Source organism: Dreissena polymorpha, chromosome 9 (assembly GCF_020536995.1).
Source record: "Dreissena polymorpha isolate Duluth1 chromosome 9, UMN_Dpol_1.0, whole genome shotgun sequence".
NCBI lineage: Eukaryota > Metazoa > Mollusca > Bivalvia > Myida > Dreissenidae > Dreissena > Dreissena polymorpha.
Genome location: NC_068363.1, coordinates 53383871 through 53398548, shown reverse-complemented (window position 1 = coordinate 53398548; position 14678 = coordinate 53383871). Strand labels below are relative to the sequence as shown.

The 14678-nt window shown below is 37.6% G+C and overlaps 1 protein-coding gene across 1 annotated transcript in view; it reads right to left on the bottom strand.

The window, feature by feature from the left end:
* Positions 1–9690: 9690 nt before the first annotated feature.
* The window catches only part of LOC127846043 (GRIP and coiled-coil domain-containing protein 1-like), a 7135-nt gene continuing 2147 nt past the window's right edge, over positions 9691–14678 (bottom strand). Inside the window, exons 2-7 of the mRNA XM_052377220.1 lie at positions 14603–14672; positions 13835–14012; positions 13104–13231; positions 12257–12424; positions 11070–11226; positions 9691–9822 (exon numbers count right to left, since the gene is read on the bottom strand). Coding sequence (XP_052233180.1) covers positions 11116–11226; positions 12257–12424; positions 13104–13231; positions 13835–14012; positions 14603–14672 — 655 coding nt within the window. The 3' untranslated portion in view covers positions 9691–9822; positions 11070–11115. The remainder of the gene's footprint in view (positions 9823–11069; positions 11227–12256; positions 12425–13103; positions 13232–13834; positions 14013–14602; positions 14673–14678) is intronic.

Sequence of the window (14678 nt, the reverse complement as noted above, 5' to 3'; positions counted from 1 at the left end):
AATTTATGAATCTTGTTCATTTCATATTTTATATAACTGCATACTAGATTTACTCGAGTTCATCCACTTTCTTGGGTCTATTGGATTTTTTTAAATCAGCAATTGTACACCATAAATATGTTTGCTGAAATAAAATTCCCGGCTTTCACAAGATTTCTCATGTTACCCAATGAACAGTGGTCATTGACCGAAAGGAAAACAGACACTGTCAACTACCTGGCGATAGTTTAAGGCTATTATCTACCCACTGCCATTATATAATCGAGACTAATAGCAGCAATCGTGATACATGTATCTAACAACATTACCTGGTCATTGACAGAGATGTTTAACAAATATATTGTTGTGGAGAAGTTTACATTTTTGACAGGGTCACAGGGTAGCTCTGACGATAGCATGACACAGCGCTCTGGGAAAACTGGGCTAAATGCATGAGCGCAAAACATCGTCCAAGATTGGCCTGTGCAGGCTTATCAAGACAAGACAAGGCAAGACAAATATTTATTCAGACTTGCACAGTATACATCGTATAAACACTAGATATTTCACATACAATTATGTCACAGAGATAAACATAGTAATAATATAAACATAAGCAGCATCGTATACGTTTACGAAAATACTAAGTAAAGTACTTATTATATGGAGGATAACTATTTGAAGTTAAGCAACAACATGAGAAATAATATTTCTTAAAATCTTATCAGGGACGAAACTTTCCGCTTTTAAGGAATTTTTCGATAAAATGAATTCTCTTCTAAAGCAAAATCCAGTTTGGTCGGAAAGTGTCGCCCATGTTTAGCCTGTGCAGACGGCACAGGCTTATCTGACACGACTTTTTACGCACATTCATTAAGCCCCGTTTGCCTAGAACGAGGCTTGTTTGTAAAATGAAATTCTCAAGTGCCAAGTGGTTGAAAGAAGCCTTAGTTATTATAAGATCCGCTCAATAATTTGGAAAATCTACCAAAAATCCAAATGCTTTTTAAGATGAAAATCAAATTTCCGGAAACGAAAACTATCGCAACGATCTATTTAGTCTGATTTGCTTCAAATTGCATCACTCATGTGCTTTCTGGTGTAACATACTGACACGCACTTCAGTTACGGAAACCCAGATGTTGCAGATGTTCCGGCTATTTTCGCTCCAATCCAATATGATTAAATAGAGGTACATTCATGCGGCAAGTCACCGTGAGATATGACTAAGACTTTCTTGCTTCTGCACAGCTGCGCATATACCAGAACTGTGCGAGTACATGGCGATACATACCATCTAGTTGAGGCGAGCAAGACGGGATACAAGCGACACTTTGCGTCGTGGCTTGCGATTGCTAACCCATTTATACCCAGTGGACTCTCCCATCCTTGTAAATTGGATCAATTTATTTCCAAAATTAGGGATGTCTAGTATATTTATTTCCATATTTAGAAAATTACTTACTACAATTCCTTTAAGCAAACAGCGTAGACCCAGATGAGACGCCGCATCATGCGGCGTCTCATCTGGGTCTACGCTGTTTGCAATTTCCTTTTTTTAGGACGCTAGGCATGAATGGGTTACTGATGATGGTATGATTGGTGGTGATGATGTTGATGACGTTTATGATGATGTTGCTGCTGATGATGATAATGCAAGCTTTTAAGGAATTTTCGATTAAAGGAATTCTCTTCTTAAGCAAAATCCAGTTTGGTCGGAAAGTGTCGCCAATGTTTAGCATGTGCAGACGGCACGGGCTTATCTGGCACGACTTTTTACGCACATTCATTAAGCCCCGTTTGCCTAGAACGAGGCTTATTTGTACAATGAAATTCTCAAATGCCAAGTGGATGAAAGAAGCCTTAGTTATTTTAAGATCCGCTCAATAATTTGGAAAATGTACCAAAAATACAAATGCTTTTTAAGATGAAAATCAAATTTCCGGAAACGAAAACTATCGCAACGATCTATTAAGTCTAATTTGCTTCAAATTGCATCACTCATGTGCTTTCTGGTGTAACATACTGACACGCACTTCAGTTACGGAAACCCAGATGTTGCAGATGTTCCGGCTATTTTCGCTCCAATCCAATATGATTCAATAGAGGTACATTCATGCGGCAAGTCACCGTGAGACATGACTAAGACTTTTTTTGCTTCTGCACAGCTGCGCATATGCCAGAACTGTGCGAGTACATGGCGATACATACCATCTAGTTGAGGCGAGCAAGACGGGATATAAGCGACACTTTGCGTCGTGGCTTGCGATCGCTAACCCATTTATGCCCAGTGGACTCTCCCATCCTTGTAAATTGGATCAATTTATTTCCAAAATTAGGGATGTCTAGTATATATATTTCCATATTTAGAAAATTACTTACTACAATTCCTTTAAGCAAACAGCGTAGACCCAGATGAGACGCCGCATCATGCGGCGTCTCATCTGGGTTTACGCTGTTTGCAATGTCCTTTTTTCAGGACGCTAGGCAATACGTCATATTGTTATACATGTAGTTACTTCTTGTTGTGACGGTTCGTCACTTACTGATGCCACTGGAATTTCACTTATAGTTTAATGAAATTAATGACATTGAAATAGGTGTCTGGGATATTTAAGAAGTATTTTACATTAGTTTATTCGAAGACTTTGCACAATGGTTATTAATGATTCCATTCGTTTGGAAAATGATCCATGCCGTTGGAAGCCATTGGAACGGAGAGGTGTTTCAAGGATATGAGTTTATGCATAATTTATCGAAGAATTATTTATCGCCGCCTCATTCATGTATTTTTAATCGATGCATGATTGATTGACGCATGAATGATTGGCACATGATTGCTGGACGCATGGTTGATTTTTCACATGATTGATGGACGCGTGATTGATTGGTGTATCATTGGCAGACGCACGATTGAGTGACGTTTGATTGATATACACATGATTGCAGGAAACATGATTGATTGGCCCTATAGATAAACACATGATTGATAAAAGAATGATTGGTCAACGCAAGATTTATCGATGCTTGATTGATCTTCGTATGCTTGATCGAATAATGATTTATTGAATCATTATTGACCGATTCATGATTGATGATGCATTATTGTTTGGGCATGGTTGATTGATAAAACAATTGTTCGCCGAATGATTGATGAATGCACGATTGATCCAAGCACGATTGATTGACGAATTATTGATACAAAGTACGATTTTAGGCTGCAGAATTATTCAACGAATGATTGATAAACGGATGATTGATGGACGCATAATTGATCGACACATGCTTGATCGACGCATGATTGATTTACGCATGATTATACGATTCATTATTGATCGACACATGATTGATCAGAAGGACTTAAAAACGTATGTAGATATGCAAATAAACGATGTCTACAGAATATCTCGTGAATTTAGATTGCAATTGTATGAATAATGTAAGCTAGTGATGTCCGGAGGACGAACTTTTAAGTTTAAGTGCAAGCATGTACATGTTTTGTTCAACAGTACAATGTCAATTATGCATGTGTACATGTACGATGGTTGCGTACATAGTGTCTGACTTTTTATCTCTGCATTTTAAATGATACAATTACTGACGTCTTTTAAGCGAAATACGATATATGCGTCCCTTCAAAACAAGACATCAGAATACATAATTACTTTATTAAATTAGCTATGCGTATTCTCATTATACGCAGAGTTTTACGCTTGTATATAGACTATTAATTGTATAGGTATTTTATATGCGCAGTGTGATCTCAGATACGCCTGTGCAGCCTACACAGGCTCATTAGGGACGACACTTTCCGTTTTAATAAAATTGTTCGTTTAAAGGAAGTATCTTTAAAACGAAAATCCAGTTTAGACGGGAACTGTCGTAACTGATTAGCCTGTGAGGACCACAAAGGCTAATCTGGGACGACACTTTACCCATATGTATGAAGTCCAGTGGAAATCTATTATGTTTAGACCGATTGAATCAAAAGCCCATGGCGTATCGAAAAAATGTCGAGAACAAGTACTTAATGTCTTACGATCGAGAAGATCTTAAAAAGATTCCAAGAGTTGTAATGAAACCTGGAACACCACGCTTGACATTATGTACATTTATAGCCATTCTGCTTAAGAAAAGCCCCCTCGTGTGCATGCATTAACTTGTAAACAATTACCAGCTGATATGATTGAGACATGTAAATAATCATCTAGCAGATACCAATTCAATAGCAATATATAATTGAGCCTCTGGGAGGCTCTACGAAAACAGGGGTTAATGCAGTCCGCACATGCTAATCAAGGACGAGACTTTTCGCTTAAACTGGATTTTTAAGAAGAGACATTCTTTCAAACGAAAAATACCAAAAAATGAGTCCGCACAGGCTAATCTGAGACGACTCTTTACGCACATGCATTAAACCTCGTTTTCCCAGAGAAGTATACAAAGCTAACTGCACGGGAATCAGCGGGTCAGGGGAGACAATACCATCCTTGATGCGTGTAGATCACACACAGTTATCTATCATGTTCAAATTCGAATAACGTATGGAGAAAATTTTGACTGCGCTAAATTGAATCGAGATCAATATTGTCAATGTATTATTGTCAATTATTTATATCTTGTTGTTGCGTTATATGCAATTTACTAGCTCTATTTGTTAAATAATTAATATAGACCGTGTCTATTTACACGGCCGTTAATCACGCGCGCCACCTCTTTTTTGAGATGCATTTATAAACAAGCAAATTCGTTGAATTGATATCCCCCGCCATTATACTTCTTGACACAAAAGTTTTCTGGACGGATGGACAACGCCAACGTGCATCATCCTCTTATCCATATATATACTCATACCAAGTTTCAATGAAATCCGCCAAAGCACTTCCAAGATATGGCTCCGGACACACAAAAAAAGCATTTTTTCAAAGTACAAAGGGCCATAACTCTGTTATTATCCGATGGTGTACAATGCCATTTGGCGTGCATCATCCTCTTATCCATATATATACTCATACCAAGTTTCAATGAAATCCGCCAAAGCACTTCCAAGATATGGCTCCGGACACAAAAGTTCCGGACGGACGGACGGAAGGACGGACGGAAGGACGGAAAGACGGACGGACGGACAACGCCAAAACAATATCCCTCCGCCTATGGCGGGGGATAACAAGCCAATGCAACTTCCGAGGTGGCGCTCAGGCCCGGATGTTTTGAAATTTCATGGATAATTTAACAATGTGATTAGGTTTTATATCTGTTTTCAACATATTTCGCATAATTTTTAAATCGGGCAATGTAGTGCGATTCAGCAAAGATTAATTCATCCAAACATGTTAAGAAACATACATTCTCAACCCATGTAAAAACGTGAGGACCTTTATAAGTTGTGGCATGGTGGAGTTTTAAAAAGCATTTCGATGAGTTTTTCCTGTTTGACGAGAAAATGTCCACCCAATTAAATCGCTAATGGCATCAAACGATTTGGTACAATTTATATAGTAGATGCTGCATTCACAAAAATATTGGCTTCTTGCCGATGTAGTAGATAATTTTGCATTTTTCCAAAAGAGATGTAGCCAATGCATAGGATATGGCGCTAATGATAGGAGGTGGCGCTAATGCACGATGTATAAATTTACAGTCGTATCGCAATGACATTATCACATGACGTACATTTGATAATGTTATTGTTATATTTATTTATTTTTCAACGTACATACAAAGGCCCATATCTTTACAAAACATAAACACATTCTATAGTAAATAAGATGTAGCTTTTTTTAATATATAAGTGATCCACTCCAATTAAGAAGTCACCATCATGGATTAAACATACTGTACGATATTTACCGAAAATTTGTAATACTCAATAAAACAACTAAGTTAATGTTCAACATTATCTAATTAATTCATCGACAGCAATATTTGTATACAGTATGATAATTCACGAAATAAATAAAAGATATACTTCTTCTTGAAACGATGATTTGTGTCCCTTAATCCAATTTGCTTAATTTACTAAAAGGCTAAGATCAACGAATCTAATTAGACTCATATATGTTGTTTTCCCACTCTCAACTCCAAGTAAATGAAGATCGGTCTTTTTCCGTAACTTTTTTGTATAATACATATAGATGTCTTATATTACAAAGACGAACGCTTAAATCCATCAAGACATTATTAGAAAACTACTTTTTCTAATTAAAAAGGCAAACATAATAGAAACCATAACATACAATAGTTCACTTTAAAATGGCTATAAATGCGCACTGGCACCACCTTTTAATCCGAGCGCCACCTCCTTGGCATTGGCTCCATCTGTTTTTGAAAAATGCAAATTTATCTATAAATCGGCTAGACGCCCATTTTTTGTACACTTGTACAAGTTCAAAGCAATCGTTTCATGTAATGAGTGATTTAATGGGCTGGGAATTTGCTCGCCACACAGGCAAAAGTCATCGATTTGCTTTTACGAATTCTAAGATGCAACTACTTATAAAGGTCCTCACGTTACCAAATGGGTTGTGATTGTATGTTTCTGTTCACTTTTGAATGAATTGTTAATCGCTTAATCGCACTACATTGGCCGATTTTTTTTAAATAATGAGAATTCTGTTGAAAAAACATATAAAACCTATTCATCCTGTAAAATTATCCGTTGAATTTGAAAGCATTCGGTCCTGAGCGCCACCTCGGAAGTAGCATTGGCTCATTTATTAATGCATCGCAAAAAAGAGGTGGCGCGCGTGTGATTAACGGTCGGGTTTTTATGCAAATCGTTTGTAAAATGTGTCCTTATGTTACCAACACAAGTTTGCATTGGTACAAATACATTTCGGAAAACAATTTGAGTGCTACCCACGAGTGTGCATATTACGCAATGACAGCATTATATGGAATAAAGCAATTGATATTGATAATACGAGTCTCTTTCTGGGAAAAATGGACTAAATGCATGTGCGTAAAGTGTCTCCTAGATTAGCCTGTGCAGTCCGCACAAGCTAATCACCGTCGTTTCAAGGAATTATCTTGTAAACTTAAATGCACTTTACTAGTTCAGACAAAATATGTTGTTCCTCATTGGCCTGTGCGGACTGCACAGGCTTATATTGGACGACACTAAACACATGCATTAAGCTCAGTTTTCCTAGAACGAGGCTTATATAAACACTTTGCTACCCTCATAGCAGTGAAAAGGACGGTTGTCACAATAGACCATTATCACTACCATATGATGAATCTGCAAAGCTGTATCCCTTAATATGGCGAAATCTAGAACGAGGCTGACAATTAGTTTACTGAGGTTGCCTAAAACTTTATCAACCAACGATCTCGATATTTTTTTTTTTTTAATAGATCCTAGTACCTGTATCAGCATTGATTCACACAAGCAACTGTAATGGAAGTAGATTCTGTGGTTTCTGAAATAATAGTATGTGCTAATAAACCTGTTAAGCGCATCAACAAACGGACGGACGACAAACATTGGTCGCCAGCACTTGGTCAGTGGAGCAAATACAACTCCATCACAAACGTTGATTGTGATGTTAATTTACGAAGGAATATTTATACTTCAAACTATTGCACAATAAACAGCACCGTTTCAAATTGCTTCTCACAATCTTAAAATAGTTGGTTTAAAACTATTTACTTTAGCTCGATTTCATCTAAAGCCTCAGGCTTATAGAAAATGCTCTTAGTCTGTTTCCTGGGCTTATAAAATAGTTCAATACATTAATACACGTTTGTCTAAAGAGCTAATTTTTTCTGTTTACAGTCAATGCTTGTAAAGGTAAACATTTGAACATATTTCAAGAACAGATTACGTACTTAAGTAAATTAGTTCCAAAAGTTTTTGTTTATTTTTAGAACCTTTATTCAGCATATCCATAATTCTTTTGAAAAGAAAAACAAACATTATAACATGATTAATAAAGAAAAATTCAATATAGATAAAACAATATATAAAATCAATTATAACAACTGATGCCCTGTCCCTCATGTCTATCAAGAGACAGTTCAACTTACATTTAAAGCTAAGATAAACAAACAAACAACATTTATAATCATGTTGTTCTTTTTGATATTACCATGTTAAAAAAACATGGTAATAATGAGCCCCTACAGTTAAATAAAGAATTGCCTCATAAAATATTAGAAGCGTCATGCAAAAATGGATCTTAGGCCATATGCAATGCGCAGTCTGGTCAGCAGCAACCCTGTCCGCAAATGAGACCAAGAAACCTTGTGTAATTTAATAGAGGACAGGGTAGCTCCTTACCAGAATGCACGAATGCGCAGGCTGGTCTGGACCTATGAAGGCCACATTATGGTATAAGGCCTATTTTTGCATGATGCAGTTGACATAGACATAACATCATGTTTGCTTGATTTACTTTCATGAAACTTTGACAAACTGTGCCGACATTGTGATGCACGTTATTGTGACTAATGATTACTAATTCTGTTTCAGTATAGCAAATATTGCACTGCATTTGTATCATCATAATACTCTATAACATGCACATTTTAGTTATATAAATATGATATACATTGTATAGTTTACCAAATACTCAAGGCAACTATTGCAATTAAAGTATACTTTAAAACTATCACCAAACATGTAGAGAATATAAATTATGTGGAGATTGATAGTTTATCATCCTAACCAAATATGAAATGACAAAAAACATTTCATAACTTCAAATGAAAATGTTCAGAAAGTTACAAGAAATGCCAATAAATAAACACATCACATTCCAAGTATTTGTGTAATATGTTAAAAAATATATAACATTTGTGTTGCGCTCTGTGAAAAGAGGGTTTAATGCATGTGTGTAAAGTGTCGTCCCAGATTAGCCTGTGCAGTCCACACAGGCTAATCTGGGACAACACTTTCTGCCTAAACTTGATATTTGTCAAGAAGAGTTTTCCTTTAAACGAAAATATAAGCAGAAAGTGTTGTCCCTGATAAGTCTGTGCGGAATGCACAGGCTAATATGGGACGACACTTCAAGCACATGCATTAAACCCCTTATCACAGAGCAAGGATCATTTATATGTATATTTACAAATTAAATGCTTATAGACATTTTTTCTAATTTAAAAACAAACAAACATTTATTACATACCAAGTGGCTGTTTATCATGAAACCATTGTTATATACTAATGAAGAAGGAACTTCTTAAATTGATATAGAAGAATAGAACAGTATTAAACTAATTCACATACATATTTAGTTTTTAAAGAACACATCTTACGCCATATGACCATCATAAATAAGTTTCACTTCACTTATGTTCGCAATAGTTAAAAGGAGTTACACATCACATCACTTATCAAGAGGCTACACTCATTTCAAGTCTGTTATCATCAGGAGGTTGCACTCCACCAATGTTTGTTTAGGGATTGCACTGAGGACTTCTCCTGTGGACTGAACTGCAGTATCGTGGTGATGGCGTTCAGCATCTGCTGTTTGCCTACCGGATCATGACAATGAGGAACTTGTATGTCACATTCTTCAAATACTCAAATTGGCCCCTTCTCGACTGATACTCCTCCCTAACTTTCTTATCTCCTCCTTTAAAGAGTCAATCTCCTCATAAAGAGCCCTCTTGTTTTCCGCTGCTCGAGACCTGCAGATCTCGTAAGGTAATCTCTATTTCACGTTTCTGTTTCCCGCAGTGCTGAGATTTCCACGTCTTTCCTTGCCTTGCTCCTGAGCGAAGAACAGTAGAGTAGTCTCCCCCTGACCACCAGGAGGCATTGACAGCAGTCGTGTGACTGCTTCATCCTCTGACGTCTGACGCTCGGATGAAGCTCCGCCCATCTCCAGGTTGGACCTGAAATGAGTGTCCCGGCAGTGAGCAATGGATAACCCTTTGCATGCTGGGAAATTTGTCGTCTGCTAAAATGTTGTCTGCTGAATTTCTAAAATTAGCATTTTCTTCGATTTTTTTCAAAGAATACTATCAGAATAGCAAACAGTTTGGATCCTGATGAGACCCCACGTTTTGTGGCGTCTCATCTGGATCCAAACTGTTTGCAAAGGCCTTCAAAATTTTGTTCCAGCACTGAAAGAGTAAATGTATCAAAATGTTGGCCTAACAAAAGCACCCATGCACCAAACCTTTGTTTCATAACAAGTAATACATTGCAGGACCAAATACTGCCCCACCCCATCTAAAAAAAAGTATTTTAGAGCAATTTTTTTTTAAATATTGACATTAATCAGGCAGGCGGCTGATCTAATATAAGTGTCTTCATAAAAACTAATGGTTTTCAGGAAATGTAACTGAGCCTTGCTCTTGGAAATTGGGTTTAACCCTTTGCATGCTGGGAATTTGTCGTCTGCTAAAATGTCGTCTGCTGAATTTGTAAAATAAGCATTTTCTTTGATTTTTTAAAGAATACTATCAAAATAGCAAACAGTTTGGATCCTGATGAGACGCCACGTTCTGTGGCGTCTCATCTGGATCCAAACTGTTTGCAAAGGCCTTCAAAATTCGGTTCCCGCGCTGAAAGGGTTAATGCATTTGTGTAAAAGGTCATCCCGATTAGCCTGTGCTTTAAAGGATCTTAATGCACATGCATAAAAGGGGCCTTTTCACGTTTTGGTAAATTGACAATTTTTTTTTTCAGGATAGCAAATTTTCGTTGTAGTCATATTTGTGAGGAAACAGTTGGACTTCCTCTAAAATATCAATTATATGCATCTTTTGACAATTGAAGAACCTGACAATTATAAAGCGTTGCATCCGAAGCGATTGAATAATTTAGAGAGTTCTGTTGTTGTCGCTATATGTTTTGACACAATGAGGATTGCTTAAATAAAGTATAAAATACATCAATCACTGCATGGCTGAGTGGTCTAAGTGTTAGACTTTTACTCCAGGGGGCAGTGGTTTGAGCCCAGTTGAGGGCTACTTTTTTTCTTTCTTTAATTTTATCCTTGTTTTTTACTGGAGTCTAATAGATCCAATGTTTACATTGATCAATATAAAGCATTTAATGACAAACTTTAAAACATGCCAAAATCTGTGAAAAGGTCCCTTAAAGCCCAGATTTCCCACAACGGGGCTCCATCTACCTGTAGACTGCCTGTATGTGTTGTGTGGAGGTCGCTCTCAGCAGCTCTATCTCTCTCTCTTTCTCTGCCAGCAGGACACTGTCCTGTCTCGCTGTCGTCTCATCTCCTCCTCCAACTCCTGCAGCTGACTCTGGTGCTCTGCAGTCTGTTGGAGGGCCTGAGGGGAAAGATGGGATACGCAACAGCCTGGCGGAAAGGGGATTGCTTAGTTGGTATGAGTTGAACACATTTGCATGATAGCTGTGACATAAAGTGGTTTCATATATTTATACTCAGTTTTAGTCAATGTTTCACATGAAAAACAAGATATTTTCTGTATGAGTCCTTAATTAATTAAAGTAGAGCCAATAATAAAATATATGTAAAAATATTTCATGCCATTAGCATGGCTTTTCTTTTTGTTTGATTAAGTATATATATTACAACAAAAAACTGCCCACATTCTTGAAATGCGTGGAAAACTGGGATAAATGCATGTGCGTTGAGCATCATCTCAGATTTGCCTGTGCAGGTTGCACAGGCTTAAATCTTGTTTATGGTATTTTCGTTTAAAAATCTCTTCCTAGCAAAAATCTAGTTAAGGCAGAAAGTGTTTCCATGATATAAGCCTATGAAGACTGAACAGGATGATCTGGTATACACACTTTACACATGCATAAAGCCCAGTTTTCCCATACAAAGTCTCTTGAGTTCCTGGTGGGAAGGGGATATCTAAGGTTCTTTGGCTTGGTGAAGGTTGCTATGGGTTGACAACATAAGCCGGATAACTGTGACCTCTATAGCACATTAAGCACTTTTATGATTTTCAATATTCATATACTCATTTTAGTCTATTCTGATGAATCACGAAAAAACACACACCTGTATTTTTAGCGTGATTCTCTCATTAATCAAACTAAGGCCAAGTACAGAAATGTATGTCTGTAACATATTTCAAGCCCTTAGTAAGGCTTTTATTTTGATTAAGTATATATTTCAGAACAAGAACAGCCCACATTCTTGATATATATGGAAACAAAATGAGCCACGCTCCGTACAAAGGGGGTTTAATGCATGTGCATAAAGTGTCGTCCCTGATTAGCATGTGCTCACTGCACCAACAATTATAGGATGACTTTACAAACATCATTAAGCACAGTTCTCCCTGTATGCAGCTCATATATTTGGTCCAGATGTTCTTGCCAGACCTCCTGTTTGTGTTTGTCCTGCAAATTGAGCAGTGACTTCCTCAGACTCTCCTCCCTCTGCCTGTAGTGGGCCAGCTCATCCTCGTGCTGCACGTGCAGCCCTCGTATCTTCTCCCTCAGCTCGGTCACATGGTCCCTCAACACCTCCTCCTGGTTCGGGGAGTGCTCCTGATGTCAGAGAGGGTATGTGTTATCTATCTCAAGTAATACTATTATTTCTGTACCTAACGTAAGTAGTCCAAGTGGTGCTAGGGAAACGAAGCAATACCAGAAACAACAATAATGCTTAATCATGGCCAGAAATCAGCAGTATCTACTCAGAAATATGTCAATAAGGGGGCCAAGATTTTTATCTTAATTCCATCACTAGTCTTAATGATGTTATTTCATATAATTTAGTGCTAATGAGATGGCAACTTCAACTGCATTTGTTAAAAACAGGCTCTGAATTCTATTCACACACAACTTAACATCAAAGTTCTCACTTTATGAATGTCTGGCCTCTCTTAGGTGATTTCAAATAAAAATATTGAATGGTGGCAATACATCTCTTATCATGATGGGAAATCTGCTTTAAGTACAGACTTTGCACTTAGCCGGTACATTTCAAACCTTTAACTCTCACTGTTTTTCAGCATGGACTGTGTTCTAAGCCGTTATCTCTCAAAACTCTCACCTTCTTGTATTTAAGCATGGACTGAGCTCTGAGCCGGTATATCTCAAACTTTAACCCCTTGGCCTCTTGTTTTCAGCATGTACTACTCTTTAAGCCATTATTCCACAAACTCTTACCTCGTTGTTTTTCAGCACTGACTGAGCTCTAAGCTAAGATATCTCAAACTCTCACCTTCTTGTTTTTCAGCACTGACTGAGCTCTGAGCCGATATCTCTCAAACTCTTCACGGACTTGTTCCAACTCGTCGCGGTATTTCACAACCTGAGGGTGCTCACTGCACACCCCATCCAGTAGCAACTCTACAAGATACAGTACATGTGTTATGTCAATAACAGACAACAGTTTACCCTATTGAAAGTAGAGGTAGGGAGGGGGGGGGCTGAATCATTTGTATAAATAAGTTCATGAACATGTTTCCCACAAGTTAGATGATTAAATTGGGCTTCAACCCACAAATTCCATACTGACAGTCACCTTCTTGTAACTGATCGAGTCAGAACAATGGTTTAGTGAAACTTATGATTAAAATAATGACATTTTTAATGATACTTGTGTTTACAACTAATTTTAACTAGCGTAAACTCCAACAGAAAATCTCAGTTGAGGTTTAAATATATCAACTGGGTGCATGCACTTAACCCTTTCCCACTTAGAAGCTAAGTAAAATGGCTATAAAAACAGCATAAAACCATAACAGCCTGCAAGTAACTTGCAGTCTGTTCAGGCTTTATGCTGTTTGCTGCTCATCCGTATCTTATGGTTGGAAGAAAATTTTAAATAAACTATTTTCTATTAAGGGACTACAAATGCGTCAAAATGCGAAACTAAGTGGTAAAGGGTTAAATAACCTTGTTACACATTTCAATTTTCGTAATTGTAATTACACACCAGAAACAACCCACCTTCAATGTTCACAGGATGGTCTGCCTGTGTGTTAGCGTTCTTCAGTTGTAGTTTGACCCGTTGCAATCTCTCGATGATCTCCGCCATGTTGCCACCCTCGTCCTCTCCGTATGACCTTGACCTCTCACACAGGGCTGAGTTGTCTTGCTCAAGCTGGCTCACACGATCCTTGTAACGCTGTGGATTGCAATACATGTAAAACACATTATATGTCAGTAACATTTTTTACGGACTGACAACAACAAACGCAACATACAAATAGAGTGACACACCATTTCCTTGCTTTCAAACTTGATTCAAGAACTACAAAACCACTAACATCAGGAACTGCATGCATGCATATGATATGAGCTCCGTGAAAAAGGGCTTTATGCATGTGCATAAAAAGTTGTACATGTACCAGATTAGCTTGTGCAATCCACACAGGCTAATTAGGGACACTTTCCGCATAATTGTTATTTTTATTTTTCAAAAAAACTTTTTCTAATAACAAATTTCTTATAGACAGAAAGTGTTGTCAATGATTAGCCTTTGCAGACTGCACAGGCTAATCTGGAATGACACTTAACACACAGGCTAATCTGGAATGACACTTAACGCACAGGCTTATCTGGAATGACACTTAACACACAGGCTAATCTGGAATGACACTTAACGCAAGGGCTAATATGGAATGACACTTAACACACATGCATTAAGCCCTATTGTCCAGATCGAGGCTCATATATAACAATTCTCATTCCTTTACGTAAACATGTCAGCCTTACCTGTATATTCTGCTGGTCTTGGTATCTCTGGCGCTCATAGTTGCCAACGGTTTCCGAGAGTTCAGATATCCTAGAC